Below are 20,295 nucleotides of genomic sequence, written 5' to 3' on the forward strand. Positions count from 1 at the left end.
ATAGAAGAACATGGAGCATATTAAAGACATATAGCTAAGTGAACAATTTATGAATTAAGAAATAAAAAAAATTAAGTTGTAAAATGGATAATTTCAATTACATTAAATTAAAAAGGTTTTGTACAAATAAAACAAATGTAGTCAAGATCAGAAGGAAAGCAGAAAATTGAAGAAAAACTTTTATAGATAACTTTCTCAGATAAGGGTCTCATATCAAAAATACATAACGAACTTTGTCAAATCTATAAGAATATGAGTCATTCCCTACTTGATAAATGGTCAAATGATATGACTGGGAAGTTTTCCAATGAAGAAATCAAAATAACTTGTAGTCATAGGAAAAAATACTCTGAATCATTGTAGAAAAATGCAAATTAAAACAACCTTAAGATATCTTTTTCTACTTACCAGATTGGCTAAAATGATTCAAAAGTGACAAATATTAGAGAATATGTGAAAAAATTGGGACACTAATTCATTGTTGGTGAAATTGTGAACTAATTCAACCATTTTGGAGAATAATCTGAATTATACTGAAAGAGTTATCAAATTAGCTATGTTCTTCAACTCAGCAATACCACTAACTAGGTCTCTTTCCAAAGATGATTAGGGGAAAAAAAAACAAAACAAAAAAATCTATATATTCTAAAATGTTTATAGCAGCCTTCATTTTGGTGGCAAAGAACTGGAAAATACAGGGATGTCTATCAGTTCGCATGGCTGAACAAGTTTTGTGGTATATGATTGTGATGGAATACTGTGCTATAATGAGCTCAGTGATTTTAGAAAAATATGGATGGAAAGTCTTACACAAAATAATGAAGAGCGAAATGAGCAGAACCAAGAAAACATTGAATAAAATAATAGCAATATTGTTTTTAAAATGACTTTAAGTGACATCTGAATACCCAAATTAACTATAAAAGACATGAAAAAAGATGCTATCTATCCACATCCAGAGAAAAAAACTGATGAGTAGAAATATGTATAGAATAATTTTACATAAACTCCTCTACTACTACCACCACACCCACACACACCCACAGAGTGGGGAAAGGGAGGAAAAAAAGAAATTTACATGATAATTTTGTTGTATATTTGAAAGATTTTGCAAGTTATGTACAGTAGATCTGCAGTTTCATGTATAATCTTTTTTAATTGTACTATGATATGGAAATGTTTGTTTTATTTCATAAATATGTATTAATATAATAAAAAGGGAAAATTAGGTACAAAAATAGTAATAAAGCATGCCCTATGTTGGATTTATTGTTAAGCTGAATGCTTGCATGGAAATAGGGGGCACTTTAAATTTTAAGGCTACTTAGAAAAAGTGTTGTACTGGCCTGGTTGTCAGGAGAAGCTGAGTTCAAATTTGGCCTAGACATTCACCAGTTTTATGACTATGTATAGATCACTTAATCTTATCTCTCTCTCTTTGCCCCTGCCCCCCCAAAGAAAAGTAAAGAAAAAAGATCATTATTTTAGAACTATATTGTATTTAATAGCTAGCATGTTATAGTCCTTTAGGATTTGCAAAATGATTTGCATATGTAAACTTTATTTCATCCCAAAACCAAAAAGATATTTTTGGCCCAAAATAGTATTACCAATCTTGATCACTTGTTATACTTTCCCTAAATTTGTCCTTGAATTACTCTTAGCTGTTTTCAAAAATCAAATCCATCTTCAAAGCCTGAAGATTTTTCACTGTTGAAGATATTGCAAAGAATATTCCCCAGGCTCTGAGGTGAGTTCCCAAAATGGAACTTTAAAAGTGTTTTATGCAATGGCACCATCTTTGGAATAAGTGTATATATACTTTGTCTCTTAGGGTGTCTACTTTGAAGAAGAAGTAATTAACTGATTGTGTAAGGTATCATTCTGTTCTTTCTTACATACTGTTGAGAAGGAAAACAAAAAATATGAAACAGTATATGGGAACATATACTAAATGTCATATCTAGCCTCAGACATTTGCTGGCTGTGTGGCTGGTCATTTAAGTTCTGTTTGCCTCAGTTTTCTCAACTGTAAAATAGTACCTACCTCTCTGTAAGGATCAAATGACATAATATGTGTAAATCTTTTAGCATAGTACCTGACACATGGTTGATGCTATATAAATTCTTCCCTTTTCCACCAAGAGTTTGGAGGAAGTAATTGCTAAGGGACTTTTCATTTTTTGTTCTGAGGAGGTTGGATTTAAGGTTCCCCTGAAGATATAAGATTAGGAAAACTGAGAGGAAACTGAAAAAGGAAAAAAATTAATAAAAATTAAGTGGCTTTATAATTATTACCTTTCCTCTCTTTATCCATGCCTTATTAGTTTTCATTCTGGTTCTTAAAATTGGCACATAATATCTTGCATCCTTACTAAAGAGTCAGTGAAATGGAGTAGAACAAACACTGGCTTAGGACTGTACCTCTATCTGCAGCGCTATCTGTTTCCTCATTTGTTTAATAGCGCTATTGTGAGAATGAAATATGGATGTGGATGTGAAAGCATTTTGAAAACGAGAAGTGCTAAACAAATGTGATATGTCTCAGAAAAGACAATGTATACCTCTTTTAATAGTATTTTTTTTAAAAGTAACTTTTAATAATAATAGTGAATGTCTTTTTAAAATATTTTCTCATACTTTAGGTTGTCATTCTTCTGGCAAATAGTTTTGTGCTTAGAATAGTCAAATCACCAAATTTTAAATGCCACCAAGGACAGTGCCAGGCTTGGAGTCAGGAACTTCTGAGTTCAAATCTAGCTTCAGATATTTACTAGATGTGTGACCCTTTCACATTTAATCCTATTTGCCTCAGTTTCCTCATCTGTAAGATGAACTGGAAAAGAAAATGGCAGATCACTTCAGTGTCTTTGTCGAGAAAACCCCAAATAGAGTAGCAAAGAATCTGGCATTACTGAAATGACTAAACAAATCACTTTACACATTACTCTACATAATACAGGAAACTGATCAGAAAACCATTATTGAAATTTAACATTTTCAAAAAACATAAAAAATTGCTGAAAACCATAGTGCTAGGGGCAGCTAGGTGGTGCAGTGGATAGAGCACCAGCCTTGAATTCAGGAGGACCCGAGTTCAAATCTGGTCTCAGACACTTAACACTTCCTAGCTTTGTGACCCTGGGCAAGTCACTTAACCCTAGCCTCAGGGGAAAAAAAAAAAGTGAAAACCATAGTGCTCCAACTACAGAACCATTTTGTAGGTGACGCAGGGATCAGAAACTCCAGTGAAGTCTATCAACTCAATTCACTTTATAAATGAGAAAATGAAAGCTAAAAAAGTTGACAGATTTTTGCAAGATCGCACATGTAATAGAACTGTAGCAGAATTGATCATGTAGAAGCCTATTCCTAAAAGAAAGAATAGAGTCCAGCCTGCTTTAGTCAAAGAAAAAAAGTGGTTTTTTTTTTTGTTTTTGTTTTTGTTTTTTTCTGTATAATCTCACATAGAGTATCTGGAAATTGTCACTAATGAGCAAACTAGTAAAGCAACCCAAGATATTTGGCTCCTTAACATGCTTAGGAATAAGCTGGAGTAAATAGAAGCTTTACTGTCCACAGTCAGTAGTTACAGATTATTCCAGATGACTAGAGGAGTTTGGGAGAGAGAGGGAAAGGAGGAGAGATGACATGACTTAAGGTCAAAAAATCTAAACTCTTGATTAAGTCTGCACACCTTGTAATTAACCAGTTCAACTCAGTACTTCCTCCTCACCATTTAAACCCCAGCTGTAGGATTTAACTCTGAATCATCTGATTACTGTGATTGCTGGTGAATGGAGGGAAAAATCATACACCCAGAAGAACTGAATAGTATAGTACATTTTCTTTTAGTGAATTCATTGTTTCCTGTGGGTTTGAATTATCATCTCTGTAGATCACAAATCTATATGCCACAGTCTCTTTCTGGAATTCCAGCCATTCATTGCTAATTATTTGTTAGACATTTAGTTTTCATTTTGTTGTCATATAGAAAATCTAACACTTGTATCCAAAGCTCCACTCATCTTCCCTATTCCCTAAGCTCCCCTCCTCAAACCTACTTTTCTGTTTAAACTTCCCCATTTCTGTCAAGGACACCACCATTCTTTTATTTACCTAGGTTTGCAGCATCAGTATTATCCTCAGTTTAGTCTTCCTCACCCCAGATATCCATTTAGTTACTAAAGTAACTAAAGTTACCAAAACTTGCCATTTCTTACTCTGCATTATGTTTTGCATTTGATCCTTTCATTTTATTCACATGACTACCATTTTAGACAATTCTCTCATCACCTCTGATTGGACCTATTGCAGTGGCTTCCTATTTGGTCTTACTGCCCCAACTTCAAACATACAGAGTTGTCAAATATTAGCACCTCTCTCTCTATAACATGTCTTGCTAACTCACGTAGCTTCCACTTTAGTTAAGTCCCTCATCACCCCTGCCTATTTTGTTGCAATAGCCTTTGAACTGATATCCTTGCCAACACGCTCCCTATTCTAATCCATACTCTATAGTTGCCAAAGTGATTTTTCTTAAGTACGTAGAACTTTTATATTCAGTAACCTTCAGTGATTCCCTGTTGACTTCAGACTTAGACATAAATTACCCTATGGCTTTTAAATCCTTTTACAACTTCTCTTCAACTTATATTTCCAGCTTCATTATATTGTTCCCTTTACTGTACCATATGGTTCAGCAATATATTAATAGTGTCCATATTTATATATATGTGTGTGTTATCTCACCCAGTAGAATATAAGTAGTTATTTGAGAAACTACATAAACATGAAATAGATACTATTTTAAAATATCTTTATAAAGATATTGTCTTTATATGCATATACATTTTAAATAACTAATTTAAAATAATTTTATTTCATCAATGGTAAAAATCTTTCCTTTTCACCAAAATGTTAATATTTTTGAGAGAACCATGTGACTTCTTTATTTTTACAAACCTAGGTATCACTTTGTTAAAATGGTTAAAAAATAAGACCATTTATTTAGATACCTTATCTTTATGGTCATAATAACTGAAAAAGATACCTCCACAGTGATACCTAAATCCAAATGGAAGCGCACTGTTCATTTCATTTATTAATGAATGAATTAATGAAAATTAGTGGTTTATTAAGCTTTGACATTTATTCTGGTCCAATATAAAGTGTTTGTTTAAATTCAATTAGCTAATTTATACATTCCTTTTAACTAATTCTTTAAAAACAATCAAAAGGTGTTACATTTTTGTATTTGATAAATGGGCTTACACCCACTGAGTCTACATTTGTAAAGTTTTTAAACATATTAGCAAATTGTTTCCAAGTTATTTTAGTGTACAAATATGGGGCTCTTTGGGGTTATATTTTTATTGATGTCTTTTGCTTGTTTTGCATTACCCAAAATTTCTCTCAGCATTTCTATTTCTCCCAAAAGAGTTATCCCATATAACAAATAGTATTTTTTTAAACAAAAAAAGGACAAGAGAAAAAGTAAAGTTGATCACTACCTTGAAAAAGTTTGAAAATATGTGTAAGGATATATTGTGAACCTCTGCAAAGAGGTGAGGTGGGACTATCTTTCATATCTCCTCTTTCAACCTATGCTTGTTCTTTATAATTTTGTAATATTCACTTTTGAGTTTGTGTATAATTTTTATAATTTATGTTGTTGTAATTATTGTGTATATTATCTTGACTAATTTTGTTCCATAATAGTTCATATATATAGCTCTTTCCATGTTTCTTTTTATTTATTATATCCTTATTTCTTTTTTTTTTTTTTTGTTTTGTTTTGTTTTTGAGGCTGGGGTTAAGTGACTTGCCCAGGGTCACACAGCTAGGAAGTGTTAAGTGTCTGTCTGAGACCAGATTTGAACTCAGGTCCTCCTGAATTCAAGGCTGGTGCTCTCTCCACTGCACCACCTAGCTGCCCCTATATCCTTATTTCTTATAGAACAGTAATATTCTATTGCATTCATATACTACAGTTTGTTTAGTGCTAATTGATGGACATCTTTTTTTTCTTTGCTATGACAAAAAATAGTGCTATAAATATTTTGATGGATATTGAGATGTTCTTTTTTATCAATGGACTAGGAATGGAGTCACAGGGTCAGAAGGTATGTACATGATATGAAGAGATTTGATAGGCATGGTACTTCCAATGCCATATTTGCACTTATAATGAATTCTTCCTTTACTTCAGTGCGTTTTTTTAATTGCTCTCTTTGGAATGTGTATACTCTGGACATAACAGTACATTCCCCTATTCAATAAACTCCAATTGTTCCATATTTCCTTTAGGATAACATATAAATTACCCTATGTAGCTTTTAAAACCCTCCACATCTAGATATCAGTCTGTCTTCCTAACCACATTACATATTACTCCTCTTTATGCATTGTATATTTCATGCAAATTGTTTTTCTTGTTGTTCCTCATTACATGACACTGATGTCCTCATAAGTAAAAAAATTTTGAGCACATATTTCAATATCTATATTTTTCCATTTATGAATTAAATATGTGAATCACTGTACTAATAAGTCATAGGTTTTGAAAAACTTATGTAAGGTAGGGGAAGGTTTTAAAAAACTTATGTAGTGTAGGGGAAGAGTAGGGGAATAACATAAATCTATCTGTGCATTAAGAAAGTCATTCTGACAATTGTGTGGAAGATGGATTGTAATGGAAAGAGATGAGGCAGGGAGACCATTTTTAGTGCCATTGCAATATTCTAAGGGAAAGTCGATGAGGCGCTATACAAAGTAGTTCAGTGGGGTTGAACATTGGACTTGTAGTCAGAAACATATGAATTCAAAATACAGCCTCAGATATTTAATAGCTATAAGACAATGGGTACGTTATTTACCTCTCTTTTAGTTTTCTTATCTGTAAAATGAAAGTAATGGCAGTACCTATTTCCTAGGGTAGTCCTAAGGATCAAAAGTGTTGTAGAAATGTTAGCTGTTGTTATTATTATCCTAATTATAGTGGTAGCTCTGTGGGTAAAAAAAAAAAAAAAAAGAAAGAAACAAATGTAAGCAATGTGGAGGTATAACTAACAAGAATTGACAACTGGCAATGTGGATGTGGTCTGAGGTAAAACGAGGAATCCAATATTGCGATGTTCTCTTTCTCTAGATTGTCAATCATTCTCTGGGCGGCAGATTTATTGGGTAGCTTCTGGGGAGGCAGCTTTGGCTTTAGTTCCTGTCAGAATGTCTCCAGCCAGCTTCAGTCTCTAGCTCCCTCTGAATCCAAAGCCTCCAGCCAGCACGAAAGTAGATGTGGGAATGAATCCGACTCTGCCTCCAAGAGTGTGAGATTGTGGTTTTCCCAGAAGTTAATCCTAGATGTGAATCTGCTGGATTTGCGAATCCACTGAATCCTAGCTCTGAATCTCCTCGAGTTTCCCTAAAGTTCTCCCCTTGACTCACATCAGACTCCTTCCAGACTCAATGTTGGCTCCTTATATCCTCCCAGAGAATGGGCTTGTGGAGGCTCCTTAAAGGACCAATGAGCAAACTCCTTTAAATGTGTAAACTCTGAACTAGAGAATTGTTAAGTACCAGACAACCAACTTAGCACTTAGTAATAATTCTAACACAGTATGATAGTGGTTATGAAACCCTATTTAACTGGAAGGATGTTGGTGCCCCTCATGATAATAGAGAAGTCAGAAAGATGGCTAAGCTTGGAAGAAAAGGTGGTATAATGATACCAGTGTTCCAGATTGAAACCATCTATGCCTGCTTAATCTTTGTGACTGATCCTGCAGTCATCTCATCCAAATTGGTTTCGTAAAGTAGAAAATTTTATGCAAAAAGGAAAAATGAGGAGTAGAATTCTTGTTCCAGATTGATTCTGTTTCCAAGTTCAGAACCTAACTCTCATGGAATACCTGCCATACCTACAAGATGATCTAAGGGACAGGGAGTAGATAGAAACTCCTTATACTAACACATGTGTAGCTGCTGTAGGTAGTCTTTAATTCAGGTTATAACTGCCATAAGGTGCAACTAAAAAGAGAAAGACTTATGCAGCAGAGGGAGGAGCAGCAAATTGGAGAATATTAAGGAATATGTAAGGTTTGTTTTGTTGGAGACAAACATTATGTTGTTAATCTGATATCCTTCCTTCTGGCTAATTGCTTTTAACATTTCAAAGTTGGACTTTTTAAATTAATTTTTAAAAATGATCAAATGTACTTTTGTCCTTCCAACCTCTCCCTAAACTTAAAAAAAAAAAAGAAAGAAAGAAAGAAAAAAGAAAGCATACCTTATAACTTAAGCATACATAAGCAAAACATTTGCACATTAGTCATATCTAAAAATGTGTCTCCTGCATATTAGTCCATCTATCAGGAGATGGCTAGCATCATTATTCCTCTGGAATCATGGTTAGTCATTAAATTAATTAGTTTTTAATCTAAGTGTTGATGTTATAGTAGAAGTAATTTTACTTGTTCTTAATTCAGTTTGCTTCAGAACATATAAACTTTCTAGGTTTTTTCTGAAACCATCTATCTTCATTTCTTATAGCCCATTGGTATTCTATTACCTTCATGCACCAAAAGTACATTAATATATGCCTTTTGTTCAGTCAATCAGTAAATATGTATTAAGCAATTACTGTGTTAGAAAATAAGATATAAAAAGACTAGTAAGGCAAGAGGAGGCTGGTTATGAAGGGTGCTGAATGCCAAACATCAAATACAAAAAATATTTGAACATGGAAATGAAGAAATACTGGAGTTAATTGAGTAGAAGTGTGACATGGTATTTACTTACCATGTAAATTTGAGAATGATACTGATTTTCCCACACTTTATCATTTTATTTTTTGGTCCACTTTGCCAATCTGATGTGTATGAGTTAAAAACTCAGTATTGCCTTAATTTGCATTTTTCTAATTAATAGTGATTTGGAATATTTTTCATATGATTATTTTAAAAACTTAGATTACTTCCCTTGAGCATTGTTTCATATAGTTTGACTATTTATTTGTTGGAGAATTGCTGTCACTTTTATCTATTTGAACCAATTCCACAGTATCATGTAAATGAGACCTTTATCAGAATGTTGCTGTGAAGTTTTTTTTCCTAGTTAATTGCTTACCTTTGAAACTTAGCTGTTTTGAATTTGTGCAGAAATTTTAAAATTTTATGCATTTAGCTCCCTTTTATTCTCTTATACTTTTCTTCTATTTCCTTCCTAAAATCTTTTTTTTCACAGAAGTATGAAACACAAATGTTGCTTATTACCCATGCTCTATGGCAATGATGCCTAACATTTTTTTTTACTCTTCCAAAAAGCCAACAAATTGTACTGTGAAGGCCCTATAGTAATTTAATGTTATTCTTCATATTTTGCAATTATTTAATACAAATATTAAAGAATTTATCCCCATTAATTTTTAACATGAATTCCATGGACCACTGTAATGAACTCTCAAGGGAAAGATATGAACTGCCAAGTAGGAGTTATTGCCTTTGCTTGACTTTAAAGAGGTTTCACTTCTATATTCCTCTCCCCCCCCCCCCCCCCCGCCTCCCGCTCTTTTCTCACCCATATAATAGCTTTGTACTTCTCTCTTTCTTCCTACCTTTTTTTCTCTTTTCACCCCTCTTTATGATCCTACCCTGTGAATCTGAGACTTTTTTTTTTTAATTTTTGCTTGTGATTGATCTTTCCTTCCTTTGATCTTTTTTCTCCTTTACTCCCTTTTCTTCTCCCTCTCCCTGTTTTACCTGTTGAGTTTAATGCATTTTTACAATGATCTCTTTGTATGTTTATGTGTACATTTTGTGTGTTATGTTAATTTTTGACCATTTCAGATGAAAATGGTTCAAGTGCTAGCCAGCTTCCCTTTACTCAATTGTATAGGCATCTACTTGTACCCTTTTCATGTAAGTCTCCTTTTATTCTCTTCCCATTTCTTTCTTTTAAGATCCTTAAAACATTATAATTATTTGCAAGTCTTCTTTCTTATTTGATTTTCTCTGTGATGTCATCAGTTTTTAAGGATGCTGATATCAATACCCATTAAAATGGTAACATTTCATCGTTCTATTTTTCTTTTTTGCTTACCTTTAATTTTTATCTTCCTCTTTATTAATAACCATTCTCAAATATACAGCTTCATTTCCTTCTACCTGGTGAGTCATCCCTTGTCACAAAGTTTTTAAAAGAAAAAAAAGGGAAAATTTTTTTTTCAAAGTTAACTAGTATTTCAAACTTTTTGACAGTGTATGCAATATACAATGTAAGAAGCAAGATTTATTTTCTCAAGTCTTCTGCAGGATCAGTCTTGATTGTTATAGATACATGGCATTTTGGTAAAGGTTTTTTGTTATTTTTTCTATTTTTGTTTTCACAATTTAATCTTTTTTTTTCAATCATTTTCTTGTTTCTGATTATTGCATTCTGTAATCAGTTTATGAATGTCTTCCTATGTGGCTTCTAGTTCTTCATATTCTTTTTTCTTACAATGTAGTTATATTCCCTTCCATTCATTTGTTGCCAATATATTTAGTCATTCCCCAATTAATAACCCCTACTTTATTTCCACTTCTATACTGCAACTAAAATTGTTTCTCTCAGTAACTTGAAGCATGAGACCTTTTTTCTGTCTTTGACTTTCTTGGAGTATCTGCTTATATCAGGATCATGATTTCAAAGACTATGGATATTTTAGTTACTTTTTTTTCCCTAGAAAAGCATAATTCCACATTGTTTTCATAATACTGGAACAATTAATTCTACATATAAGATATCATTATATCTGTGCCTATCTTCTGGCAGTCCCACCAATGGTTATTAGTCTTTTGTCATCTTTGACATTTTCTGGGTGTGATGTAAAACATCAGTTGGTTCACTTTAGATTTCTCTAACACAGCACATGTTTTGGGAAGATACTTTCCAGGGAAAATTTCCATTCCCCAAAGAAATATCTCTCTTCACAAGGTAGATAGACAATCTACAAATTTGTATAGGGGTTGCAATTAAAGAAGTCAGAACTCCTTAGCTAGTTTGGATGGACTAAAAGAGAGTACCAACTGTCTGTGTATAGTAAGATCATTAACTTATTATAGTAAAGATTAAAGTCAATGTCAAATTGAACAACTAGTGACACAATATCTATAGAGATTTGTAGATAATTATTTTGTATAAACAGATATTAAATTGTATTTCTCAAATCATGGGAACAGAAAAGTTTTCTTGATTGTCATTTTTTTTTTCTGCTTATAGGTATTTTCATGTAGAAGTAATATGAATAAACATCTCTTGACTCATGGCGATAAGAAGTATACTTGTGAGATCTGTGGACGCAAATTCTTCCGGGTAGATGTGCTTAGGGATCATATTCATGTTCATTTTAAGGTATTTGTTACACATTTTCCATGCCTTTTTTGTTGCCTGTTACTGGGATTTAGCAGAATTTTGAAATAATTATCAGCCTTATTTAGATTAATACTGTTTTTTGAAATTAATATCTTTATTATATCATCCTTATTTTATAGTATATCTCTATTCCCTATCCCTTTCAAGAAGTGGGTATCCCTTATAATCTTTGTTCATGCAACTCTTTCTAGATTGCTGTGAAAATTTTCTCTTTCTTATAGCATAATAGCATTCCATACACTTTTCCCCAAATGATGGATACCCCCTCAGATTCTAATTTATTACTATTATAAAAAAGAGCTATTATGAGTATTTTGTATTTTTGGTTTTTTTTTTCCTTTTCTTTGATCTCTTTGGGTTTTAGATCTAATAATGACAATGCTGGATGACAGGATATACATAGTTTATTAACTTTTTGGAAATAATTCTAGATTAGCACAGATTTTCTGTGGTTATTTCTTATAATATGATCATTTTAAAAAGCATGATTGGTACCCACAAATAACAACTCTGCAAATCTGATCCTACTGATCAAAGAAAATAAATGGACACTCACTAAAGGGAAGCATTTGAATCATTTTTTCAAAACTACCATCAAGTAGGTACTTGAAAATGGACCAAGTAGGAACTTTTTCAAGTGGAGCCAAGATGGATTAGATGAATCACTTAGCTGGTCTTTCCCAACATTTCCTTCAGAACAACTTTACAATATCTCAGACCTAATTCTGGAGTAGCAGAGCCAACAAAAGCCAATGCAGGAGATTAGAAATAGAGATCTGTAACAAGAAGGTGGAGGCTGGCTCAGAGTCCAGGTGAATAAAACACCATTGGTAAGGTAAGGTTGTGGCAGCTGAAGCAGCAGCAGCATCTGCAGGAGCTCTTAAGTTAGTCAGTAAGGGGACCTGGCAGCTGGTCAGAAGAATGTTATAGGGCACCCTTGGGCTACACTGGATGCAGGTAAAACTCTATCTCTAATACCTTCTTCTGATTCATAGATCAAGGACAGAGAGGAGGAGTGCCACTTTTTGTCATAAGAGATCAGGGACCCTGAGGAACAGTATCACTTCTGGTTCCCAAGCCAAGCAATAGGGTGGGAAAAGGAGCAAACAACAACAACAACAAAAAAAAATCTGACCTAAAAAGCTACTATTGAATTAGAGAAGCTCAAGGTACAAACTCAGAAGACAATGAATCAAAAGAGCTGTAAGCAAAGCCTCAAAAAAAAAAAAAAAAAAAAAAAAATCAGACACAAGCCCAATAAGAATTCCTGGAATAGCTAAAAATGATTTTTCAAAGTCAAATAAGACAGGTAGAAGAAAAAAAAAAAAAAATAAGAGTGAAGGAAGAAGTTTGAGAAAAGATAACATCTTTTTTTTTTTTTTTTTTTTTTTTTTTAAAGAGAAAGGCACAGTTTCAATGTTCTTGTGATGAAGAGAGCCATCTGTCCTCAGAGAGAGGACTGTGGCAACTGAGTGTGGATCACAACATAGCATTTTCATTTTGCTGTTTTTTGCTTACATTTTGTTTTCTTTCTCATATTTTTCCCTTTTTGATCTGATTTTTCTTGTGCAGCATGATATTTTTGGAAATATATATAAAGGAATTGCACATGTGTAACATACATTGGATTACTTGGTGTCTAGGGGAGGGGGGAGAGAGAAAAGAGGGAAAAATTTGAAATGCAAGATTTTGCAAGGGTGAATGTTGAAAATTATCCATACATATGTTTTGAAAATAAAAAGCTTAACCAAAAAAAAGAGAAAGAGGCATAAAAAATGCTAGAGAAAATAACGCTTAAAAAACATAACTGAGTCAGAGTATAAAAGGAGTATTTAAAGTCCCTGATGAAAATAATTCTTTAAAAAGCAGAATTGACCAAATGGAAAATAAGGTACAAAAACTCAATGAAGAAAAATAACTCCTCAAAAAATTAGAATTAGTCAAGTGGAAGCAGATGTTTCCATGAGACATCAAGAAACAATAAAAGAAAGTTAGAGTCAGCTAGATAACGTAGTGGATAGAGCATCAGCCCTGAAGTCAGGAGGACCTGAATTCAAATGTGCTCTCAGATATTCCTAGCTGTCTGATCCTGGGAAAGTCACTTAGTCCCAATTGCGTCAGCAAAACAAACAAAGAAATAAATAAATGAAATTTTAAAAAAAGAAAGAAAGAAAGAAAGTTAAAAGAATGGAGATTTATAAGAAAATGTAAATTATCTCCTTAGGGGAGGAAAAAAAAAATTAACTGACCTGGAAATTAGATCAAGAAGTGATTTAAGAATTATCGGACTGCTAGAAAACCATTATTAAAGAAAGAACTTAGACATCATATTTCTTTTTTTCCTCAATAGTATTATATTTCTCTAAATTCATGTAAAGTTAGTTTTCAACATTATTTCTGTAAGATTTCATGTTCCAAATTTTTTTCCTTTCCTCCCTCACTCCCCACCAAGACAGCAAGAAATCCAATATAGGTTAAAAGATGTAAAATACCTCTAAACCAATTCCCATATTTGTCATGTTGTATAAGAAAAATTAAACCAAAAGCGGGGAGGGGACAGGAAAAAGCAAACAAAACAAAACAAAAAGGTGAAAATACTATGCTTCAAACCATATTCAGTTTTCATATTCTCTCTCTGGATGTGGATTATATTTTCCATCCCAACTTATTTCAAGTAATTATCAAAGAAATACACAAATTATAGGAGTAAAGGGGAAATTGAAAAAATCCACTTATCACCACCTGAAAAAGATCCCAAAATAAAACCTTTCAGGGATATCATAGCCCAATTCCAGAACTCAGAGATCAAAAATAAAATTCAAGTAGCCAAAAAGAGACCATTCATGTGAATAAAATGGAATATTATTGTTCTACAAGAAATGATCAGCAGGATGATTTCAGAAAGGCCTGGAGAGACTTATATGAACTGATGCTAAGTTAAGAGAAGAACCAAGAGAACATTGTATATAACAACAAGATTATATGATGAACATTTCTGATGGACGTGGCTCTTTTCAACAATGAGATGATTCAGGTTCATTCCAGTGATCTTATGATGAAGAGAGCTGTCTACTCCCAGAGAGAGGACTGTGGCAACTGAGTGTGGATCACAACATAGCATTTTCATCTTTTTGTTGTTTGTTTGAATTTTGTTTTCTTTCTTATTTTTTTCTGATCTGTCTTTTTCGAGCTGCACGATAATTGTAGAAATATGTATAGAAGAATTGCACAGGTTTAACATACATTGGATTATTTGTCATCTAGGAGAGGTGGGAGGGGTAGGAGAATAGGAATTTGAAACATAAAGTTTTGCAAGGGTCAATGTTGAAAAATTATCCATGAATATATTTTGAAAATAAAAAGTTTTAATAACAAAAACAAAAAGAGATTAAATACCATAGGACTACATCAGCTTCACACAAGATTTAGCAACTTCCACATTAAAGGAATAGAGGACTTAGTATAGGATTTTCTGACAGGCAAAGGATCTAGGATTATATACCTATGAGTGTAATCCTTCAGGGGAAAAATGGATATTTAATGAATCAGAGGGCTTTCAAACAGTTTTAATGAAAAGACCAAAGGTGAATAGTTATTTTGACTTTCAAATAGAAGAAAAATATAAAAATATGGAAGAATAATCATAAAGGATTTAATAAAGTTAAGAGGTTTACATTCCTATATGGGAAGATGATATATCTAATTTCTGAGAACTTTTGCACTAAACTGCCAAGCATTTAAACTACAGCAGAGATTGCAACTTTGATGGGCTGGCCATGTTGTTCAAATACCAGATGTACGCTTGCTGACATGATGATCAGAAGAAGTGATAAAGGTCACTCTTAGGGTCTCTCTGAAGAACTTTGGAATTGATTCTGACATATGGTACACTGGCAAAGGACTGCCCAGCATAGTGTAGCTGCAACAAAGAAAGCATTGTGGTCTATGAGGAAAGCAGAATTGAAGTAATTCAAAAGAAACATGAGATGTGCAAATTTAGAGACTCCTACCCCAAATATTCACATGGAGCATTTGTGCCTGACCTGTGGTAGAATCTTTGTTTGCATTGGTCTGATCAGCCACAGTTGGCACGCTATAATTTGACTCTAATGTGGTGATTTCATTTTGGTCCTCTTTGAAAACAAAGGACAACAACCAACCGATAACTTTATTATTGTTACTGCAGTTACAAGTCTAGATAGAGAGCACATGAATATGAGTTGATTATGATGTTTAAAAAAATGGATAGGTGATAAGTAAGGAGGAATAGAGAGGAAGAATGAGGAATGTTATCTCACATAAGAAGTGCACAAAGTAGAGCTTTTTACAGTATATGGGAAAATGATGGGGCCAGAGGGAGCAGGCAACATTTGAACCTCACTCATATCTAAACTGGTTCAAAAAGAGAAATGTGCATATACATACACATATATGTGTGTATATACATTTATATTGTGTCTCTCTTTACAAAAGAGTAAAGACACACACACACACACACATACACACACACACACACACACACACACACACACACACACACACACACACACACACAGACAAATTGGTAATAGAAATCTATCTTGTCCAAACAGAAAAGTAAGAGAGAAAAGGCAGTAGAGAAAAAGGAGAATGGTGATAAAAGGAAGGATGGATAAAAGAAGTTAATTGTTAACTGACTTTAGACAAGAGAGGGGATAAAAAGAGATAAGGATAAACAGAAGAAAATAGGAGGGAGGGAAGCGAGTGCACAGTTAGTAATCATAGCTGTGAACATGAGTAGAATGAACTCATCCATTAAACAGAAGCAGATAGAAGAATGGATAAGAAAGCAGAATCCAACAGTATATCCTTTACAAAAAACACACCTGAAACAAGAGGCACATACAGAGTTTTGAAATGAGGAACTGGAGCAGAACTCTATTATGCTTTTATCAGGGATAAAAAATGTGATCTTGGCCAAGAAAAAGCAATCATAGACCTAATTAACAGGGCTAATCAGGGAAAACTACTTCTTACAAAAATGCACCATAGACAATAAAGTAATAGCAGTACTAAACATAAATATATGCACCGAATGGCATAACATTAAAATTATTAAAAGAAAAGATAAATGAAGTACAAAAGGAAGTAGACAGTAAATCCATACTAGTGGGCAACTTTTACTTTTCCCTTCTCAAAAGTAGATAATTTTTACAATTAAATAAATAAGAAGTTTGGAATTGATTCTGGCAAAGGACTGCCTAGCATGGTGTAGCTGTATCAAAGAAAGCATTGTGGTTTATGAGGTAAGCAGAATTGAAGTAACTTGAAAGAAACATGAGATTTGCAGATTAAGTGAGTCCACCCCAAATATTCACATGGACTATTGAATTTTAGAAAAGTGAGATATAACAGATCTCTGGAGAAAAGTGAATGGGAATAGAAAGAAGTATACCTATTTCTCCACTCTACACCTTTGCACCTTCACAAAAATTGATGGCATAAAAACAATTACACAGAAATGTTAAATATATTCTTTTAAGACCAAAATAAAATAAAAATTACATTCAACAAATGGCTATGGAACTTGAAATGAAAAATTAATTGGGCTTGAGGGCAGCTGCCAAGGATGCTACCTCTGCAAATATGGGAATGCAGCTGATAGCAAACCAAGTCTGCTGGTCTGAGGGGCCCAGCTTAGGAACACTGACATCTTCTGCATAGAAAATTATCTAAAAGTCAGCTGTTATCCGTTTCTATTTGAAGCTTGTTTCTATGCTCCAATAGATAATATTAACCACAAATTCCCAGATTATGAATGATGCTATTGTTTTCATATTGTATAAAAAAGAAATTGGAATGTGGGAGATCCTTTCTTTAGCTAGCGTTGACAAAACCATGATGTAAAGAATAAGAAAAAAAAATCCTTTTTAAAAGCACTGGCAAAAGCAAATGAACTGACTGAAACAAAACTGTTGCCCTACCCCCCAGCCCCCTAAAAGAAAACTATGAGGTGAAAGCTACACTTTGAAGATAATGATGGAGATCTAGATCAGTTCTTAGTATCCAGCTTTGTTTACCAACCCTGAGGCTTTCCAGATAAGGATAAGCTTGCAGCTTCTCATTCCTATCCTCCTGCTTCAAAACCCAAGCTGCATGTCACAAAGAATAACCACATTAAGTTTCACTACTGATTAGATTAATACACATTAAAACAACTCTGAAACACCACCTCACACCAGATTGGCTAGCTTGACACAAAAGAAAAATGACTAATGCTAGAGGGGATGTGGAAAAATTGGGACACTAATGCACAGGTGGTGAAGAGGTGAAGTAGTCTAACCCTTCTGGTGAACAATTTGGAACTACACCCAAGGGTAATAAAATGGTTTACCCTTTGATCCAACAATAATACTGCTACATGTCTATCCCAAAGAGATCAAAGAAAAAGGAATAGGACTTAACATATACATAAATATTTATAGCAGGTCATTTTGTGGCATCAAAGAATTAGAAATCTAGGGGTTGCCCATTAACTGGAGAATGGCTAAACAAGTTATGGCATATGATTGTGATAGAACACAATTGTGCTATAAGATATGATCAGTAGGGTAGTTTTAGAAAACCTGAGAAAACCAAATAACTGATGGAAATTTTAAGAGAGCAGAACCAGGAGAACATTGTACATAATAACAGCCATATTGTATGATAATCAACTGTGAAAGAATTAGCTACTATGATCAACACAAAACACTTTCCACTTCCTGAGAGAGAACCAAAAACTTTGAATGAAAATTGAAGCATACTTTAAACACATTTATTTATCTGTAGTTTTATTTTGTTTGTATTTTTCTTTGCAACATAGAAATGTTTTACATGATTTTGCATATGTCATCAATATCAAATTGGTTGCACTTTGAAGGAGTGGGAAATTTCAGGAAGGAAGGAGATTTGGAACCCAAAGTTTTTAGAAATGAATATTGGGATAGATAGGTGGTGCAGTGGATAAAGCTTTGGCCTTAGAGTCAGGAAGATCTGAGCTAAAATGTGACTAAAGACCTGTGACATTTACTAGGTTTACAAGTGATGAATATTATATATAAATACAAGTACATATGTATATATATATATGCTAAGTTAATTATTAATGAAAGACTGAGAAATTAAATTTGTTGTGATACTGATGAATTAATATTTCTATTCTAATATTTACTTTTATTTAAGTCTTATTTGTTTTTATTTGTTTGTTTTTTGCTGAAATAAATTGGGGTTAGGTGACTTGCCCAGGGTCACACAGCTAGGAAGTATCTGAGGTCAGATTTGAACTCTTATTTGTTTTTTTAAGAACTAGTATAAAGGTAAAGAAGTCATGATTAGGCTAAAGAATCTAAGAATTAAAAATTATAATTGGGCAACTCTGGAGGAAAGTAGGTAAAAGAATTGAATGAATTTAGGAAGATAGTTTCACCTCACGAATACATCAATAGGTAGTATAATACTTAAAATTATCTCTTGATTGAGGGCAAAATAGAGTTGCACATATAGTGATTTAATAAGGAGACTAGAATGTTTCTGTTTTTCCTGTATTTTATGTGATAGGGAAGGTTTTATTCTACAACAGAACACTGCAAAATGCAGAGAGAAGAATGAGAAAGAACTGGTTTGCTTTTTAAAACTCTAAGAAAACTAATGAACTATTAGACAAGTAAATTAAGAGAAAAGAAAATCTACCAGAATTTTTAAAATAAATTAAATATACAAGAAACAGGAAACAAAAAGAATTATTAGAAATTATTGCAATTATATTACAACAAAATAGAGAATTCAAAGGAAATTGGGTTTCTACAAAATTATGAATACCAAAACTGCCCAAAGATATAGAGATCTAACTCCATCTCATATAGAGAACTTAGTCCAATATTGAAAAAAAAAAAAACTCAACCAGACAAAAATGATCAATTAATAATAGATAGTCCAAAAATAACTTTGAAAAATATTAAGAAAAAACACTGTAACAAAATCTTTTTATAAGACAATATGGTTGAATAACAGAGAGATCTTACCATTTTTTCAATTTGTCATTTCTTTCTCTTCCTTTTTTCAGCTGAACTTCTATGAAAAGCTGTCTGTCGATCACTGCTTTTGTTTTCTGCTCTCACTTTTTAGCTCTTTGAAATTTGGCTTTCACTAGACTGAAATTGCTGTCTCCAAAATTAAAAATTGTCTCTAAGTTGTCAAAACTAAGGGTCTTTGAGCATCATCTCATGTAATCCTGTTGATCACTTTTCCTGGATGCTCTCTTCTCCTTGGACTTTTATGACCCTGCTTCTCTTGATTTTCTTATTTGTATAATCATGCCCTTCTCAGTTTCCTATAGGGGTTCCCTATCAGGGTATCCCTGAAATGGAGAGATTCCTTAGGGTTCTATCATAGGCTCCCCATTCTTCTGTCTCTATCTGTCTCTGTGCCTCTCTGCCTTCTTCAGTTTTCTTGGTCTTGATCATCTCTATGTCAATGACTTCCAGATACATAATTAAGTTCATCTTTTCCTTGAGCTTCAATCCTCTACTTGGATTGCTTATTAGACATTTCAAATTAAATTGCTCAAACTATCCTGTATTTAACTTTTTATTTATTTGTATTCATTCTTTTTCTATGTATTCTGTATATATGTGTGAATTTCTAAACTGCTTACATTTCTTGTATTTGAATCCCAAACACCGGTATAATGTCTGACATGTATATTCTCATTAAATATTTGTTGATTAGGGTCAGCTAGGTGTTGGATAGAGCACCAGTCCTGAAAGTCAAGAGGACCTGATTTCAGATGTGGCCTCAGACACTTAATACTTCCTTGCTGTGTGATCCTGGGCCATAAGTTATCCACAAAGTATCTACCCACAT

At 33.2% G+C, this 20,295-nt stretch overlaps 1 protein-coding gene across 4 annotated transcripts in view; it reads left to right on the forward strand.

The window, feature by feature from the left end:
* The window catches only part of PRDM15 (PR/SET domain 15), a 169,907-nt gene that overhangs the window by 117,052 nt on the left and 32,560 nt on the right, over positions 1-20,295 (forward strand). For all 4 annotated transcript variants that reach the window (XM_074300477.1, XM_074300478.1, XM_074300476.1 and 1 more), the window contains one exon: positions 11,260-11,391. In XM_074300477.1, coding sequence (XP_074156578.1) covers positions 11,260-11,391 — 132 coding nt within the window. The remainder of the gene's footprint in view (positions 1-11,259; positions 11,392-20,295) is intronic.

This window comes from Sminthopsis crassicaudata, chromosome 3, assembly GCF_048593235.1.
Source record: "Sminthopsis crassicaudata isolate SCR6 chromosome 3, ASM4859323v1, whole genome shotgun sequence".
NCBI classification, from domain to species: domain Eukaryota; kingdom Metazoa; phylum Chordata; class Mammalia; order Dasyuromorphia; family Dasyuridae; genus Sminthopsis; species Sminthopsis crassicaudata.